Source organism: Arvicanthis niloticus, chromosome 3 (genome assembly GCF_011762505.2).
Source record: "Arvicanthis niloticus isolate mArvNil1 chromosome 3, mArvNil1.pat.X, whole genome shotgun sequence".
NCBI classification, from domain to species: Eukaryota; Metazoa; Chordata; class Mammalia; order Rodentia; family Muridae; genus Arvicanthis; species Arvicanthis niloticus.
The window spans coordinates 106,565,095-106,585,477 of record NC_047660.1 but is presented as its reverse complement, the minus strand read 5'-3'; the positions used below and the strand labels follow the sequence as shown (position 1 = coordinate 106,585,477).

At 42.7% G+C, this 20,383-nt stretch overlaps 1 protein-coding gene across 2 annotated transcripts in view; it reads right to left on the bottom strand.

The window, feature by feature from the left end:
- Positions 1 to 20,383, bottom strand: part of Epha4 (EPH receptor A4) — a 140,939-nt gene that overhangs the window by 61,125 nt on the left and 59,431 nt on the right. For both annotated transcript variants that reach the window (XM_076931615.1, XM_034497596.2), the window contains exon 4: positions 15,473 to 15,628. In XM_076931615.1, the coding sequence (XP_076787730.1) occupies positions 15,473 to 15,628 (156 nt within the window). The remainder of the gene's footprint in view (positions 1 to 15,472; positions 15,629 to 20,383) is intronic.

Sequence of the window (20,383 nt, the reverse complement as noted above, 5' to 3'; positions counted from 1 at the left end):
CAAAATTTGTGTTAACCCTGAGCCTACTTCATAAAACCCTCAGAAACAAAATACAAATGTTCTCTTATTTAGGTTTTAAGACTAAATGTATGGTCTTGAACATAACAGCTAGGATAGAGTAAGAATGAATAATGACTTCAGAACGTATAAATGGCGTTACTTACGGAAATGTCAGACTCTCAGAGCCGAATATGGTGTTAAGTATTAAATGTTAAAGATGAGGGAACTAAGAGGCATGAAGTAGATGTATGATATAGTAAGTGGGGAAAGTTTACACACTATAAGTCATTCATGAGAGAATTTTACTGATGCCCCAAAGAACTGTGTCCTCGTCTGCTCTATGAGGCAGAAGTGTTACTTTAAGTTGGGGTGCACATTTTCTACTCTTCAAATGCTGTGACCTGTGGTGACCACCACCATGCAAGCCATCACTGGACTGCAGCTCAAGCTGGCCACAGTTTGTTTGACAAAATGGATCAGCCACTGGTTCTCACTTTGCTGAGACTTGCAGGGATAAACAAGAGTGACTCTGAAACCCATTAACCCCCTTGCCAAGCCCCCCCCCCCCCCCCCCCGTCCACTCTCACACGGGAAAATGTGACACAATGAACCGAGCACTGCAGAGGCAAAAAGTCAGTAATTAGTATGTAGGACGGGGCTTGGCGGGGTCTAAGCAGAGAAGAAATGGAGCAGAAAACTAAATGGTCACACGATGTGTGCAGAGATGTAACATTGCAATGGGGAAAGCAGCACAAAGATGCAGGAGGATTTCGGAAGTGGGGGGGTTGATATGAAAACAAGCGATGGTCTCCAACAGCCTTCTTAGTTCTTACAGAAGGCCTGGAGGTAAATGTTTAAAGAAAGGGTGAGAACAAAGTTCAAGTTCAATGTTGCCTCCAGGGCTGGTTTAGAGAACAGCACTCTTGTGTGTCATACTTTGCCGCCTTAGATGAGGAGGAGGACATGGGAGCATCAGTGCACAAATTGGACGATTACAGTTGTGTGATGAAGGGGGAAATGAAACATGGAAATCCCTGCCCTGTATGATTGCCACACTGGCCTACACAAGGACCTGGAAAAGCATGCGTGCCTTACAAGCTAAAAATCATAATGGTGGCTGTGTTTCATCTGTGGGATTGTGGTTTCTTTTTCCAACTCCTGTCAATTAAAGGAATGAGTGTGTTCCTCATTTCTAGTGAAGAGCTGCTGCTTCCTCAGAAAAGAAAAGAAGAAGAAGAAGAAGAAGAATTCTCTTCTCAAGGGGAAAAAATGGACTTGAAGACCGCCAAAGTCAATCTAGGTCTCAGCTAGCAGCTGACTGACATCACTGCGACAATCTCAGCCAATAAACGGAAAACATTCAGAGGAAAAGCTCTGATAATGACCTATTTTCTCTTCCATTTAATTTCTGTATCTGAGGCTTTAGTAGTCATCGAGTCTCTGACAGCAATGGCCTTCCTGGTCAGAGGCGGCCTATCTGTAAGTGAAGTTTCCAGTTCTAAGTGCAGCAGGGCCCTCTGCACATGCTCTCCTTCCAGGGATCTAACCACCTAGCTGAAAGCATTCAAGAAAGGCTATATTCTCCAGACCTCTGTGAGTTTGAGACCAGCCTGGTCTACAGAGTGAGTGTTAGGACAGCCAAGGCTACACAGAGAAACCCTGTCAAAAAAAAGAAAAAAAAAAAAAAGAAAGAAAACAAAGAAGTGTTCTTATCATGAACATAAATAGCTGTTTTTAATACAGCATAACTACTTAGATAGCATTATAACATTAGTTATAAGTGTTCCAAAGAATATTTAACATATATGGGATAATGGTATTGTTCATATCACACATTAGACATGCATGGGTGAAGCCCATTGGATTTGGGGATCCCTGAAGGTCCTAAGGCCAATCCCAAATGCATAGCGAGAGAAGACTATATAATTTTTATATCAATAAAAGCTACTGCAAAATGCAATCATATTTTCCAATCTTTCTGGCCATACCACTCTTATTGAACACACACTGACACCAGGTTGCTGAAGGGTCACTGTGAGGAACAAAGTGGCTTCTTCTATCAATGCTAGCCTGAATATAAGACTGGCAGCAAGTAGGGTACCACTCCCATTGCTGTTCCTTGTTTCTGTGGTCCAACTCACTTAGGATGGTTTCTTCCTAAACAGACATCCGCTCCACACCTGTCCCCATCTATCATCTGTGTCTAAGTCATCCTCAAGGGAACTGATGTACTCCTCATTGTTTCCCATTGTCTATCACTATTTCAAAATATCTAGCTCAGAGAAAGCTCAATAAATGTTTGACGAGCGAGTAGATGGAAGGATAGCAAGCAAACAAGGTGCTTGAGTGTACCTTGTATTGCATGGAGGAACACAGGCTTTCTTGACTTAAGGCTGGACCATTCAGCATCTCCCATAAGGTTCATTAGCAAGCACTAAGCCTGCCTGTGAAGGGATGTCTTTAAATAACTCATTCCCATAGACTAACCAGACTGGAAAAGGTAGGAAAGGCTATGTGCCCAGTATCGATGGCTACTAATGCAGGGGGGGCTGTAGAGTGCTTGTATATCCAACAAATATCCATCACATGCCTCATTTCCTCGCCTGCTGGAGGGAAGCGAGGAAAAAACTAACAAACAAATGAAGTCACACCTCAACTGATGCTAATGCATTTGTGATAGATTCCTGGATAGAAGGAGGATTGTAGAGGAAACAAACGCTAAGGCCATCTAAATACAAAGTATGTGTGTGCATTGGGTTTACAGGCAGGCACACACCCCGCCCTGACCTGCCTCATGCACTATGTGACTAGGCTCCGCACCTGGGAGTTTAAAAGGGGGCCTTGTCAATTAAAGCTTTGTCAAGTCAGAACTGAATGGCTCCAATTTCTCTTCTGCTTTCCTCTCGGGTGATGATTTACCAAAAAAAAAAAAAAACTAGCCATAAATCTCTCTGGAAGAAATGGATTCTAACATTTCCAAAGGAAGCTTCGTATGTGCCTTTAATAGAATTTTAAGAGCTCCCCTCCCTCATTTAATTTTATTTTTAATCACCAAATTAAGCCTTTTTTTAATAAGAAATGATCAAATGCAGAAGGCTCGTAAGGGAAGACACTCCTCAGTTTCATTTTGAATCGCACTAGTAAATCTCTGAGTGGTATTCACACATAAGCTCAACCTTCTCTGTCTCTGCACCCCAGCATTCCCAAGAATGGGGCTGGCATGTGAAACGCTCTTAAAGTTTTCGAATATTGAATGTCTTTCTTGTTTTTAATATAATTTAGTGGCACAGATAATAACTATACTACCAGAAACAAAAGGCAAATGTAATAACCTTTAATTTACGAATAGAGCGGGGTCAGCATTCTTCCTTTGTAAGAACATTTTATTGCATAGCCACGTTGTAAATATTTTATTTTTTATGGGCCATATGCTCTTGGCAACAAGCATTCAGCAGCCACAGCAAGTATCTCCACCATGAGGCATGGCTCTGCCCAGGAAAACTTGGCAAAAGTAGATGGCAGTTGAAATTGGCCATAGCTCGTCAATGATTCCTAGAGGGATTATCAGTGGCTTTCAACCTTCCTAATGCTAAAACCTTTGAACACAGTTCCTCATGTTGTGGAAATATAAACTTATTTTCGTTGCTACTTCCTAACTGTAATCCCTACTACTGTTATGAATCATAATGTGTTTCCCAATGGTCTTAGATGAGCCCTGTGAAAGGGTCATTTGAACCCCCGGGGATTGGGGGTTGAGAACCACTAGATTAGATGTTCCTTTTCCCCCATAGAGGGACTGTGGTGCTATGGTACCACCCACAAGCTTGTGTGCTTGCCTACTTAGTCTTCTCTGGCGATCTGAGAAGGCTATGGAACCTTTAAGGGGTAAAACCTTGCTAGACAAAGAGGGATGCCTTATGACCTTTGTTCCCTGCTTCCTGGCTATTGCGAGCAACAGTGTAACCAGCCACACCTGTTTTTGCTGCAACCATAGAGATCCACTCCTGTGACTATCTACCACCATGGACTTGTATCCCCCTTAACTCTGAGCCACAAAAACAACCATCCCTTCTTTCCACAAATTGTTTCTGTCAGGCATTCTGCCATAGCATAATAAATACAGGTACCACCTTCATAATTACATAGATACATTTTTTTTCTATCACATTAAGGGCAGCAGAAGTCAATATAGGAAGCTCAGATTGGCAAGCCATGAATAATGCTCATTTCTAAAATCTAGGTTATACCTGATGTCATTGTCTGAGTGAAGGAACGTGACGCGTGAAACATTACTTCCCACAGCTCTGACAAAGATGGGCACTGCACCGCTTGCCTCTGTGGAGCAGTTTAACTGAACACTCATTTCCTCCTCCGGTGGTGTGAAATGCTTTCCACATCACCTAGCAGGTGCTGGTGAAAGGTGTGACGATGACGGGTAATTAGTGTTTTCATGTGGAATGTCAACTTTCATTCAGTGGGCAAGAGTTCGACAGTGCGAGGCCCAGAAGAAATTATAGCCAAATTATGGCAGATACAAAGGGTTATCACAGTGCATACCGTTGTATCATAAAATCTCATATGTTATATAACGCAAAAAGGATTTTCTTCCCCTTTCACTAAATATGCCGTCTCCTCTGGAAAAGGGCAGCACATACCGGTGAGAAAGCTCAGCATGTCAGAATGGGCGCTACTCATACAGAGGACCTGAATTTGGTTCCCAGCACACAGGTCTGGTGGCTCACACCTGACTGTAACATCAGCTCTCTACTGGTCTCCTCTGGTACTATACTCACATGCACATCTCCTGCACATGCACACATGACTTTAAAACCACTAGCTAAGCATAAATCTGGCCACTGATGTATCCAATGAGGTACAGTCATCATGTGAACTTACTCCGTGGGAAGGTAAAGCCAGCATAAGAATAGCTAGTGCATTCCACTCAACCCCATATGAACTGGGAATGGATTTAATTCTTAAATGATCGGACTAATTCCTTAGCTATATAACGATTCCATTTGGATGTGGATTGTAACAGACATATAGACATATGGTGTGAAGTTCCACAAGAACCTGGAATTTCAATTTCTTGTGACAACTGGCATCAAAGTGCTAACAGACCCCAAGGCAGCCCATCACATAACCGTTTTATTTCCTTCCTGTGAGAATATTAGCCTCCATTCTCTTTCTTGGTTTATTACTATTTTTGAGTGTGTTCACATATGTCAATTGAGTGTGCATATTTGTGCATGTGGAACCCAGAGAACTTCAAGAGCCCTTCCTCTGTTCACTTTGATTTCTAGCCAAAGTCCCTTATTTTGCCTGGATCTAGATAAGACAAGTAGGTTAAGCTGGCTGGCCAGCTGAGGTTACAAGAGCACGCCACCATATTGGATTAAAAACAAAATGGGATTTGGGAATTGAACTCCTGTCATCATGTTTGTTGACGAGTATTTTTACCTACTAAGCTTTGTCCCCAGGCCATGGTTTGTTTATATTCTCATGATAGCTGCACTCTGGTGGTATTTAACAGCCTAGGATCTGTCTGCTCTCATAAGTGATGGGTCCTTTATCTGGATAGTGCTGCTGCCTTCACCAGAATCATCACTGCCATATCCTCTGTGTGTGTGAGTGTCGGGGGATGGGGGAAGCAGGGGGAGCTGACAGAAATAAAGTACTAAGTGCCAGTCTCATATTAAAATTAAAAAAGAAAAAAATTCTAGTTTGTAACCAAGGAGTCTTAGTTGACAGAAAAGTCACAGTATCAGGGCTCCTGTGGCACCATAGCATCCAGACCCATTACAGATTTTTAATACTTAACTGATTTTTAATCATCATTTTAAAATTCAATGCCTGAGCCATGAAATTAATTCTGGATGTAGCAAGGAACCATCCCAGGAGCCCGGGCAGAAACATAACTCTTAACATGATCAATTTCTTTAAGCGCAACTGTCACCAGATAAAAATGCCAAGGCAACCAGTTACAAGACATTATCTTCTGAGGAAGAGGCACCTTGGGGCTCCAGTTCCATTTCATAAGGCTTCATGGAGCATGCACAACTTTTCGGCTGTCAATAATACTTCAGTGTCTTAGCTGGAAAGCCCTTCAACCCTTCAGATAAGCTTTTGTTGTTAATCTCTCTCTGGTTGAAAGACAGGTTGTAAGGCAGTGTAAACAGTTGGGGGTGTGTACGTTTGGACTTCGAAATGAAACCCTTGCTTCCCCCCTGACAGCTGTATATGTTGCCACCACTAATTGCTTTCTCTTGACCCTGACGGCTGGGTTAGTTTACATAAAGACTGCTGTCCAGGGATACCACGTTTGAGATTTATGAACGGTGCAGAACCTTTTATCACAGCAGTTTATGTGTTTTAACAATGAAGAGTGCCAAGGCAGAGCTGTCCATAATTTCAAAGCTGAACCACTTGGACACATCCATCACTTGTTGCTGTCATGAAGAAGCCTTAACTTCCCATAGAGGTCAGCAGGCTGACATTCTGCCAGGGTCTACCCTTTCTCTACTTTGACCATTGTACCATTCTCCTCTCCAGGAATCTTTGTCCTTTCTTTCTTGGTTTGACCTGATGTTTTGTTGCTTTATATGAGATGACTAGAGTATGGCTGAATAACTTATAGATTCTCAACTGTGCATGAGCACTTGAAAATATACAGGACCAAGGAACCTGTGACTGGCATTTCAGGAATTAGCTGAGCTGTGCATCGTGCCTGTATGTTTCTTACAACAATATTGCATACTTTTTATCAGGGCAAGCTGATAACTGAAAAATTACTAGGAACAGAAGCTAAGCAGGGTGGGAGATGACTTAGCTGGTAAAGTGCTTTGCTGTGCAGGTATGGGCACCTGAGTTCAGATTCTCAGCAGCTACATAGAAGCCATCAGGCACAAGTGATATCGTAACACCAGTGCTGTGAGAGAAGTGGAAATAAGTGTATCCCTTGGGGTCTTACTGGTCAACCAGCCTAGCCGAAATGGTGAGCTCTAGGTATAGTGGGTCTACTCTCTCTCTCCAGAGAGAGAGAGAGAGAGAGAGAGAGAGAGAGAAAGCGCACAGACAGGCTAAGAAACTCAACCAAATTAATACAGCAAGTTGGTTCCAGCTTTTATCAGAAACTCAGACTCCAGTGGGGACAGTGCTCTGGTCTTCACTGAGCTGTGCTCTCTATCTGGCTCCTACCTTCCACCCAACAGGGTATGTAGGAATTTCTGATAAAGACTCCTTCCCTGGAGAAGGTCACAGGAGGGGGTTATTGGTCCGCAGTGAGACTCCATCCTCAGCTCATGTTCGGCTGGGCGCTAGATAGCAGGTGGAGAAGGAGTACAGGCTGAGAGGAAAATCAAAATGCTGATGGCGAGGAAGATCCTCAGTTCTCACCCCAGGGGAGCTTACAAAAATGTATAATTGACCCTGTTTCAAAGAAGCATGCTGTGCGTAACCACTGTATGGCTTCAGTGAGGACTGTCAGAGATGCCATCCAGAAATGATGGGGCTTGCATGATGGCAAGCCACTCCTAATTATTCATGGGGGTAGAAAAATCATAATAACTTGGTTAAATGGGTACTGGCAGATTATCTGAACCCTCTAAACCCTCTCTCTTGAGCAAAGATTAATGTTCCTCACACCTATGCATTTCCTCTTTGAATATGCAGTACATTGTTTATTCCTGTGCATTGAAAAGTAGGTCAGAGGGGAGGATTCAATGAGATGGTAACCAATCTTTATGGAATAGCATGACATTTTCAAACTCATCAAATAACCAGCCAGCACACATCTTGATACCCATCTAGTACCTTACATTCAGCCCTTGTGTGGAGGTCAATTTTAGGCAGGCTCCTCAAGGGTTATGCACCTTGTTTTATAGGGTGGCCTATGCTCACTGGTAAGGCCCGTGGAGAACAGAGATATACCTTTATCATCTCTCTTTGTCATCTCTCCAAAGCTGGGAGTGCACAGCTGTCACCCCTGGCTTTTTAAACTCAGTTCTAGGGATTGAATTCAGGTCCTCAAAGCCTGAATAGCAAGCACTTTACCCACAGAGCCATCTGCCCAGTGCCTCCCTCTCAACCTCCTCAATTCCTTATGGTCTTCATGGAAGAATGCTACACTTGCTCTATTTGTCCTCGCGATGCCAAAAGGCAGTTATTAGAGAGAGAGAAGGACAGGGCTTACCCCTGAGCTCATGTCAGACCTTGAACTTTTGAGCAGGTAGCCTAGAAATGGGACAGGATGAGATCTGTATCTGGTTCATCATAACCTCTTAGGTTGCTTACCTTAGCTTCCCACCTGAGTGATAAGCAGTGGGAACATACACTGAGAACTGAAACCCAATTATGATGGCGGAAAGGACGTATTTCAATTTGATTTCCACCTTACCAACAAATACACTATTACACTATCTATTTGCTATACAATATGAAGACTTTCCCCTGCAAAACTATAATCAAGTATTCTCATATAAAAAGGGATTGATGGCAGAGATGAGAAAACAGTTAAAGATCACCCAACAGACCTCTTGAATCTCCAAAGAACATTTGGGGGTTTTGGTTCCGACTCTTATACCAAAGTGGTTGTGACCCATCTTTCCTGACCTGTCCATACAATGATCTACTCACATTACAATATCAGCTATTTGCAACCCCAAAGCAAAAAGAAATACTTGTTTCTGATGGGGGCAGGGGAAGATGTAGTATATTTGAAACTAAAGGATGTCTTTTATCCTATGGTTTAGATATCAAAGCCTTACTCCAGACATACCTCCCCAAATCCCTAAACCACATTGCATGTAACTCTTTGGGGTGGGGGGAAAAATGAACTGAGCATCATCGGGGGCACCTTCAAGAGCTTGTTCAAAAACGGATATGAGATTCTCCAAATCAGAGCACTTTTCAAAAAAAAAAAAAGGGGGGGGGATAGTTTTCTTCTGACCTTGGAAGCTAGTAAGGACGATGTTATCTTAATTTGCATTCCGATTTTAACAACACAGTCACACAGCACCGGTGGGACTGGCGCTCGGTTTCCACTGAAGATTGCTCATCATTTCATTATGGCTCATTATGTTGATAACTGCCAGGCAGCATTAGAAGTGAGGGCTTTGAGTAATAGAACTGAAATGGTGATTTTAAAACAATACACTTTCTACAGGAAATACAGTGGCACACTAAATTCAATTACAGAAGAAGAATGCAGAGACAAAGTCAGTATCATCCCTTGCTTGGAGCTCGGCCATTTCATCTGCTTGCTACCCTCCACCTGCAGAAAGCAGCGTTCTCAATTCAGGACCTTTTAGCCTAGATCTGGGTACATTTGTGTTTATGATTAGCCTTGAGCTTTTCCAGTGTGGGCTGTCGTAAAAGCTGTGATTTGGGGGAGGCGGGGATATTTAAGCCACTAAGTGTCAATCAATCACTCTCATTTGTTTGGAACAGCTGATGGAGTTACTCAAGGCCATTTACCCAGAGACAAATGCACAGAGACCCTTTAAGTTGGCAATGGAAAGTTATCATCTCTCCTCTGCAGAGCCCCTCTGATCTTGGACACTGATAAGTTTTGCCTAACAAGTGAAACACAGCAGCAAGGATTTATTTTTTCAGTTGAAGATGATAGAGACGCACTCTGTGAACAGGCTAAGCAAAGGAGCAAAATAACACGTGGCTTTAGTTTTTTTTTTTTTTTTTTTTTGGTATACAAAGCTAATGACTTCCTTCATGAGGTATGCTGCTTATATATTTTGCAATGTATCAGAAATTGCAACAGTTTCCTTCAACATAATATTGGTTGGCTCAGCCTCCTCACTATAATCACTGAACACCAGCCAAGCATAAAGATCATAAAGGACTTCCTGTTCTTGCCTGGGAGACTTCCCAACCTTGAAGAAAGCCACACAGCATTTCAGAAGGGAAAGAGAAATTCAAGGTGAGAAGGGGCTGAGTATCTTCGTTACAGAATGTTCATATTATTATTATCATTATTATTATTATCCCATACCACAGGGGGTGGCTCAAGTAATGCTATATAATTTGTGGTCTTGAGAGGTAAAGAGTTGAAGGTCATCCTCAGTTCATAGAGAGAGTTCAAGGCCAGCCTGGGCTACCTGACACCCTCTCTCAAAAAAATTTATTAAAAAAAAAAACCTACAAATAAATAAATCCTGTTTGGAAAAAAGTGATGAACTCGGATTCCATCCCTAGGTTCACTGTTTTTCTTCGGTGTCTCTCTCTGGTCTACAGGCAACATTGCCAGAAAACAGCAGTGTTTTTTCTCCTCTGATCAAGTTCTGTGAGGTAATGTGGAAGAAGCATTTACATTTCTGCTCTCTGACATCAATCCGTAGGGAGTCTGAAAGAACCACAAAAACCCAAACCAAAACCATGTATAGTGAGGGGATTTGGTTATATGACCTCCAACTGGGTTGGGTTATTTTTCAGAATGAGACGAATGAACTATTTGATTTTCATTAAGAGCAAATGTTCTGGGTCCTTGAAATATCCTTCCAGAGTTTTCATTAGCTGAAAGTTACAGGCATGAAAGAGCATCTCTGAGCTCCTGCCCTTCAGACAAAGAACCTAGGTGGAATGGATAGCTGGTCCGCCCACATGGTCACTTGCAAAATGATCAGAAATGCAGAATCTCAGGCCTGGCTCTGGACCTACTAACCCATAAGTGGCTTTCATGTGGCTTCTTCCACAGTGATGTGAAGTCTAACACTGCTCTGGCTGGGGCTGTTGGCACCCACCTATGATCTTGAATTATCACAGCTGGGAGGATGAAATAGGTGGATCCTGAGTCTCAGGCTAGCCTACATCTCTAATTAAATTAAAATGAGCTGGATGTCTGGCTCAACAATAGAGCTCTTACTTAGCATATGCAAGGACTGGAGTTCAATCCCCAGAAGTAGAAAGAAGGAAAATCCATAACAACAACAACAATACTAATATCAATCTTTAGCATTAGGCTTCCTTCTTTTAAACAGGTATGGACTAGTTCTTTTTTAAATACTCAAACTTTTTTAAACACTGAGAAACATCTCAGTGTGCCTGACCACATTCTCTCATGTTAGACTAACCAGTGGATCCCTCAAAAGTCCTCCAAACTTTAATTTTTCCAGGAGTGTGGACTGTGTGAACTTTTAGGTGTCTCCTTTGAAATTAGCTGGTGCGGACTTGTATTTACCTGGTCTAATTGTTCCCCAAGTGAACAAAAATCTGATTTTACAAGCCAATGGAGCAAAGTCTCACTTTGGCCAGAAGAATGAGTCTCGGAGAGTGTGTTTTATTTCTTCATTAGTGTGCCGTCACAGTGAGCGATCACTAAATGCCGGGCTGCATAAGAATGCTTGGGTTAAAGACAGCATAATGAACAAAGAAGGTGCCTGATTATCTTGGCTGTCAGCACAAGGGAATTGGGTTCGTCACCTGGCTTAACCAACTGGGAAGAACTGATTAGCGGCTGAAATCCATTTGAAAGGATCCCCTGATGTTTATGTTCCCTTCCATCGCCACATCTTGTCAAGAGAATCCGATAAAGTTGGGAATGGGGAAGATTCGTCTGTGGGTTATTGGAACAAGAGGTTCTTTGAGAAATCCTCACTGTTTCCTCTACTGAACCATCTAGTCAAGCGCATGGTAGAACAGGACTTTCTGCAAAGTCAGAAACATTTGTCTCTGCTATGTATCTAGCACACATCTGTAAAACTTAACGCTACATGTGCCTATAGCTGCAGCTTATATTCAACAGAAAGGGAGAAATCCTCAGACATGATTCTAATCCTGCTGTCTCATCTAATAATACAGGTCCTTGAGTGTCCCTCTCTCTCAGGAAGGCTTCCAAGGTTTACATAATTAATCAAGTGAAGAAATATTAACTCTGTAGAGATGTGATATCCATCTTAAAAGTCAGATTTTTGAGTCCTACCTCAGTGATCCTGAGGTGCAATGTAGGCACTGAATAACTGAATTGTGTAGTCAGTCAGGACAATAACAAGCTAGGATTGAGAGTCAGTAAAATGGTGTCCCCTCCCTGAGAGGTGGTTTGGTCAAGGAAGTGACCAACTAGAGATAAAAGAGAGACAAACACTTCTCAGATTCCTACCATGTGTCAGTCAGGCCTTCACAAATATTTTCTTAATTATTTTTTTAAAAACAGCCATAAGGACAGAGAGTGAGAATCCCTTTCACAGATAAGGAAACTGGGGCCCGAAGACATAAAACACTCTTTGTCACTAACCTAACTTGGATAGCGCTAGGAGCTCTGGCTGACTGGGAAGTCTGTGAGCCTGTCATCAGTGCTATTTCATCTTCATAGAAGCCCTGGGGAGCAAGCCAGCAGGATACAGTGATGGCCAGCCCACAAGCCAGGCCCACAAGACCTCAGAAGGAAGAGTAGAGGCAATTTAAAGAATTGGGAAGAACCCCTGCTGTTCTTTATTGACCTTTATTCACAATTCAAAAAGCTCACAATATGGGGGGAGGGAGGAGGGAGAGGATCGGACAAAAAGTCATACCAATTTTATAAAAAAATGGTTTCAGTTTGTGAATTTAAAAAAAAAAAATCAGTATTTTCTTTTTGTTTTTCATTTTTTGAAACTTTGTGTCTTTGGAATACAGCTTACAATGCATTTCTGCAACAATATAAAATCTCAGCTAGCTATGGTGCAGATGACAGCCCACCCAGCACAACACACACATGACAATCTCTGGAGGTGCCCTAAATGCCCAAGCACTGAGGGACAGTCACTATGTTGGCACAGGGCCTAAGAGAATATACTTGACCACGAATCCGAATCAGGAGAATGAAAAACCCGCTGGCCTTCCAATGTTAAGTTTCCTGACGTTGACTGCAGTCAAACCTTACCCAGAAGGAAGGAAGAAGTCTCTGTGCGAGTAGGTGGAGTACCGAATACAAATAAAGGGCCATTATATAAACATCAGCCCAAAATACTTCCTCTTAAGCCTGCTCTTGTGCCCTGAGTTCCCACCGCTCAGGGTTTGGTAGTGCCTGCAGACAGAAGCAGGGCATTCATTCTTAAACCACCAAGTCTAACAGAGAATAAAAAATACTGAAAAACTCAGGATTTTTTTTTTTTTTTTTTTCAAGACAGAGTTTCTCTGTGTAACCCTTGCTGTACTGGATAGAACCCACTCTGAAGACCTGGCTAGGCTTGAACTGCCTGTCTTCCTGGAATTAATGGTGTGCACCATCACCTTCCAGCTGGAAAACTCAAGATAAAAGTTTAAAAAGTGAGAAGGGAACAGGGATGGCAGTGGGGAGACCATGCAGAAAAAGAACTTAGTTTGGGGACGGTTACTAAAATGGGAGGGTAGTTAAGAGACTCTTACTGCTATGAATGCATGCAAGGCTAGATTAGAAAGTTTAATGCTTAATCTAGGACACCAGGCAAGAGACCCTCCCAGGAGTATATACTTGAGTATTCAGGTAGTGCAGCTCCATCCCTGTTCTGTTCAGGGGCATCTCAGAGCTAGAGGTTTCAGAGCTAGAGTTTATAAAACCAACAAGACCTACTTTACATATATGTCACTACAGTGTGGGTATGTGATCAAGTTTATCATCCAAAGGGCCGGGCACAACAAGGTATGTATAGTGTTTATATCACCTACCCAAAGTGCCTGGCACATAACCTACACTATAGTGTTTACATCATAGTATAGTATTTATATCACCACAGTAGGTTCTCTTGTCATAAAAGCCAATCCAGCAGGGATGGCAATTCCAGCACAAGTCTAGGATGGACCTGAATAAAACCTCTCTCCTTTTTCCCGTTGAAGGTGTGCTACAGAATAACCTCAATAACCTGCTCAAAAACCAGGAATGGCTTCTGTGTTCAGTGATGCTGGCCCAAGATGCTGGAATTTATAGTATTTCAATAATAATAGTAAGATCTAAAATAAATCAAGTAGAATTGTTGTGCACATTATAGATTCACAACCACCATGAGGATATATAATAACTACAGTCCTCAGAGAGATAGAGAGGAAGTATTCCTTTTTTTTTAAGATTTATTTATTTTATGTATATGAAGACACTGTAGCTATCTTCAGACACACCAGAAGAGGGCATCAGATCCTATTACAGATGGTTGTGAGCCACCATGTGGTTGCTGGGAATTGAACTCAGAACCTCTGGAAGAGCAGTCAGTGCTCTATAACCTCTAAGCCAACTCTCCAGACAAAGAGGAAGGATTTCTAACACCCAAATTCCAAAGTGCTCTAGAACCTGATATTGTTTGAGTGAGAGTGACTAAGGGGACGCTTGATGTCACATGACAGGTTGCAGTCAAAAAAGAGGCAAATTGAGCAGGGCAGTGGTGGTGCACACCTTTAATCCCAGCACTTGGGAGACAGAGTCAGAAGGATTTCTGAGTTTGAGGCCAGCCTGGTTTACAGAGTGAGTTCCAGGACAGCCAGGGCTACACAGAGAAACCCTGTGGGGGGTTGGGGGGAAGGCAAACTGTAAGTATTGTGTGAAGTTGCAATCAAGCTATAAGGATAACATGAAACATAAATGAGATTCAGGCTTACAGCTGGGTCTCATTTCAAATACATTGCAAAAATCCCCCAAATCTCTAAATACAATGCTTTTTAGAACAAAGATATATAGCAAATGCTATTATTAGTTCTGTTCAACAGATGGGAAAATTAAGACTTCACAGACTAAGGAATCACTTTGCTAGTAAACCATAGTCTAATAAACAAGCTTGAAGTCCTGTAAGCCACATTACCAGGCTATTCCCTGAAAGACAGTCCTCAACTAGTGTAAAATATGACGGAAGCACCCAGGGCCCATCATTCCTACCTTGGTCAAGGTCACAGGCCTATGGCAATACCTTGGGAACATTGTCCAAAGAAATTGCGAGATTTTCCTATCCAGCTTCACACCAGGCTTGCCAACCCCATCTATTCCTTCCCCCAGCATTTATTAAGTGCCTAATATGAAATAGGCATTTATTAGGGTCCTGGCCTAAGTGTTACGAACACCAAACTCTGACAGAAGAAGGAAGAGGTATAATGAAAACCAAAGCAATGACCTCACAGTACTCTAAGCTGTTTCTTCTGGGACCCAAACATTCCCAAACCCTGTCCTCTACCTATTTCTCCTGTGCTTGTCAAGTTGCCCCCAGCCCTCGATGCAATGGTAAAGCCATTTATAAATTCCATTCTCAGCTGTAATTACACTGTCAAACAACCTGAACACTCAATTTCTGCTGCACAGAGTAGTCGGTTTGGCAGCTGTGCATTTTGAAGGCAACCAGAAACAAGTGGAAAAAGAGCCTTTCTTTTCGTAAGCATTTCGCCTGCTATGATAGAAGGGGATGCGTGCTTGATATCTAATTTGCCCCCTGCAAGGTTATCCTGGGAGAAGTCCTGGCAGCACCCTGCTAGGTGGTAATGAAAGCTGCTGGCATCGCAGAAGACAGGAGACAAGCAAAGCACTTACGGGTGCAGGGCATAGAGGCGGCATCATTGTCAGCTCTGAAAAAGCCTCGGTCACAGGTGCAGGACGTGGCTCCTTCCCAGACAGAGTAGCTGTGCGGTGGACACTTGGCACAGGTGGCGTCCGTGGAAAGAGCTTTGTAATATCCAATTTTGCAAGCTACAAGGAAGGATAAAAAGGAAAGCAAACATGAACCACTGCAAGAACAACAGAGCAAAATGTGAAGGCATTTCTTGGACGGCAGAAGTCGGGGTGGGATGGAGGTAGGGAGGTAGTGGTTTGAAATGCAGGGTAAAGCAACCCAAGATATGGACTGATTGAGGGGTCTTATGGAACCCAGGAAAACTCTCTAGGTAGCTGAGGGTGGCCTTAAATGTCTCATAGTTCTGCCTCCTGCCTCTATCTCCTTGAGTGCTGGGATCGCAAGGGTGGGTGTGCCACCCTGGCTGGTTTATGCAGGGATGGTGATCAATTCCAGAGCTTTCTGACTGCTAGGTAAGCATTCTGGCAACTCAGCCACAGACAGACCCAGCAGCATAGCTTCTCTTCAAATTATGTGTCAAAGAGCCTCCGGAAGACAAACCAGTATGCTTTTTTTTTTTTTGGGGGGGGGGGGGGCAGGGACGGTTCAAGACAGGGTTTCTCTGGCTGTCCTGGAACTTACTCTGTAGACCAGGCTGGCCTCAAACTCAGAAATCCACCTGCCTCTGCCTCCCAAGTGCTGGGATTAAAGGCATGCACCACCATTGCCCAGCCTGTAGTCCCTTTCTAAAGCACTGCTATCAACGTCTTTAAAAGGAAGAATCCCAGTTTCCAGCAGATAATTGCAACTTGTTACATGTCAGCTTTGACCTCTCAGTCTTCTGCACCCCAGAACTTGGATACACAACCACTTACTTTTGAATCTGAGGGTGTGTGTGTGTGGGGGGGGTGTTATCTTTGATTTAATCAACTGGATGGAAATGTGTCCAGATGCTAACACAAAATTGGTCAGCGGTTATGTCCTAATTATGGTTCCAGAAAGACTCAAATAGAAAACAAGGACAGGAGTGTGTACTGCATGAGCCATTTCCTTTCAGGACAGTACAATGGAGGCAACTTAAAGATAGATTCTGGAATTGTGCGGGATAATTTACTTAAAAACCAGCTAATAATATGGTATTTATTCTCAAGTGCACGGATTCCCCTACCTTCATTTTATTTTCAGCGCACATCCTCTGTCTGTCCCCTGCAACGAGCACCCTACAGAAGTGAATTCAGAGAACACAGGTTTTTATGCACCTGTGATCGGCCTTCCATGATCTCAGCTTCATAAACATCACACGGAGACCGAGGACTATTTTCACTAATGTGGAAAAATTCAATGCTGCTGCGAAACCTCATCATAAAAATTAATTAATAGGGCTTTGCAACCTTCCCCTTTTTTTTCCTCCCACACCCTTTAATGGTTACTCTCCAAACCTATCTTAACCCAAAATAAAAACTGACTGGCCCCGTCAAGTATTAAGGTCACCGATAAGAACGCTGATAATTAAGTCATTCCATAGCATCTGAGGTTGGGAAAGAAAATGAGCCACCCACAATTTCCCCTGCATGATTTTCTCTCTGCTATCTTCATTCATCATGTTCTCAGAATGTGTCGATACTACCAAAACCTGTGTGGAGGAAGGACCCGCTGCAAAGCCCACTAGCCCGACATGCAACAGACCAACCATCCAGATATCGCTCCACAAGGACTATATGTAGTGATCCACATGCGCTGGATTCTCTGTGGAGATAGGAGCATACAGAGGCGGCAGCCGCAGCAGCGAGCAGCCACATTGGTCCAAAAGCATCCACTCATACACTTTCCAGTGACGCCGGCCTCCTCACCCTATGGCCTGGCCAGCAAGAATTTTCCTTTTCCTTCTCCTCCTCCTCTCGCAGAAAGACAAGCGGAGAAGGACTTTAGCAGGCGCTCAGAAAGGCGCAGTTACTTCACTCTTATTAACTAAAGTTGTTTATGGAATTCCCTTAACGAGCCAAAACTTTATGGCGTGTGGAGCACCAACAATAAATGTGCTCCCAGATCAATCTCTCCCTTGTTTGCTTTTCGGTCTTTCACTGGACCGAAGCATCTTTAGAAAAACAAATTGCTTTCGTGGCTGTGATTTATGTGTCTCCCAAGTTCATCTGTATCCCATAATTAGATATGGTTCAGCTTGCAAGGTGCTTTGGGTCGTGTTTAAGATGGCCCTAGGGTTTTCATGAAAATCTGCCAACCCCGGACAATGGCAGGAAGAAGCCTGCCAGGTCTTGTGGTCCCATATCACACAGGAAGAGCCCTAAACAAATGCACAAACTCCCTGGGTCTCACTGGTCAGTGAGTCACATAATATAAAAGCAACTCCAAGTTAGGAGTATCAACAAGACACAAAGGATTTTAGTCTTGTGAGCTGAGGTCCTGCAGATGTGTAGAGACTGAGGGAGCCTACAGGCTAGCATTGACCTTGACAAGTTAATAGGCACCAGTCATATGTTAATGGAAGAGCCACAAGTTCCGCTAACCAGAGAAAAGGAGAATGACTTCCATTTTAGCAAGCAGGAACTTTCTTTAAGCCCCTGAGGGAATGGGAGCTTTCCTCTAAATGTCCAACCTGGGGAAAAGAACTTTTTCTTAAGGGACCAGACACTGGCTAATTCAAGCACACTTTCATTTTTATCAAACATCAATATTTAATGTTGTACCATGAGAATCGAAGGTGATGACTGACAGAAATTAGTCAGTGGCTGATTAGTATGATAAGGAAAACAATGAATTCTACCAGAAGATGTTTCTTCCAATTTGTTAAGGGCTCAAGACTTACTACGTACTTCGCCAGTGAATTTAAAGGGGAGAGAAAATGCGTGAGTTTATATAGTTTCTTTTTTCCTCAATGTTCATATCAACATGTTACCAAGGATAAATGAGTTTATTCGGGGGAAATACAGAGTTCTACACCAATTTAGAAAATTGAAAGCCGCTGTTCTTTCAACACATTGACTATTTTCATCTCTTAACTTCTTGCTTTTACAAGCACAAGCAAAAAAATACAAAATTGTCATTGTGCTATTCTCGGCAGCCCCTGCCACCCTTAACTACATTAAGACCATGTTATTAATATTTCAGGATTCTTAGAAAGGCTCTTTCAAAATATAGTAGTGGCTTTTCACGAACACAGCCATTTTGCTGCCTACGTTCAAAATGACCTGCTAAATTGATGGTTTGGTACATTTCGTTGCTCTGTGTGGTTCAGCCTTTCAGAATATAGCCCATAGATGCAGTAAGTGCATCCTGCATCTATTCACCACTCTACTTAAACATCTTAAGAAGCTCACCATACCTTTTATTCACAATATAATTTCTGTGGAAGATGCACTTTGTAGAAGACACAGTGACATACACTTATTTCTCATCTTTTTTTTTTTTTTTCCCCTGAGTTGATTAAGAACTGCTGCCCCGTCTTTTTGAAAGTGAATGACTTCGTAAAGCAAATCCAATGTTTTCTCAAGAAGTGTCTTTCTCCTGTATGTCCCAGTGAAGGTGGTCAGGATGGGTCACTTCTGAACTGTCTCTCATGGAAAGATCAACTCAGAACAAACTTCCATCAACCCCTTTAGTTTCGCCTTAACCATTTCTTTATGCTAACATGAAATAAAGGAAAATGGCAGAGGATAAGAAGGAAAAGAAAAAGGAGACATTTTTTCCCTTACTTTACCTACAACCATAACTTTAAGATTCTTCACCAAAGGTAGCAGAACATAGAGTTTTTAGTGGTCTACACTTTGAAATCTTAGGACACAGGGATATAAGACAGGAAAGAGAGCCATGAATTCTAGCAGCCTGGCCTATGCAGTTGAGACCTGGTCTCAAATCAAATAAAAGCTAGTGTAAATTCTGAATTTTTTAACTTCTAGGGGTTTTTGTTTGTTTTCATTATAGATGTAATAAATTGGCTGTGCCTGCTCTTTAAAAAATTACCTTGTAGAGAGCATACAGCAGGCTAAAGGCTAGGGGACCTTGAGTTCCAAGCCAGAGTTCAACACAAAGAACAACAAGAACAAACTCTGGTATGGATGGTAATGGCCACTTTCCTTCTAGAATTACAAAAGAAGATACACAGCACCTGGTAGTTGTCTTCATAGTTCATTTTAAACTGATTAGTAAAGTAACTAGTAACAGCTATTTTGGTGGCAGACGTCAAACAAATTATTTAATTAGTTGCCATAACAATCCAGGTGTTTGAAGTATTAATGCTATTTTGCAGATATGCAAGAATCCAAGGTTGTAAAAGGAAACTTCCAAGTCATACAGGCATCTAATGCCAGAGCTCATGTTCCCCTAAAGGTCTGCAGGCACCACAGTGAGCTGAAGACGGTCCTTTCAGCAAAATTCATTATGATTCACTAAGAGGGTTGGGAAGTACAGCAGACCTCACACAGCTCTTCACTGCTGCCTTCACCAGCCATTGCTGTCGTCGTCTGTGATCCATTGTCTGGGTTGAGATCTTCTAGGGGTATCACTTCCCTGCTGAGACCTTGAGGTGAAGCTGGTCTATATGAGACCAGCTATAGCAGTGAAATACACTCCAGACCTCAAGCACCTAACCTCACCCCCTACACACGCAAACCTGCTTAATTTCACAATTATGATCTATTGAAATCACAAATGAAATGCCATTACCTTGCATTTCATCTCAGGGCTTGGGCACATCATTCAATGAGTAAAGACGATGCTTGCTGCATCAGCAAGAGGAGCCTGCATTGGGATTCCCCAAAACCTGAACAAAAATGGCAGGTGTACCATGTGCCTTTAATGCCAGCTCTAGGGAGACAGGCTATACTGGAGTTCCAGGACCAACCAAGGTAGCCAAATCAGCAAGCTCCAGATTCAAA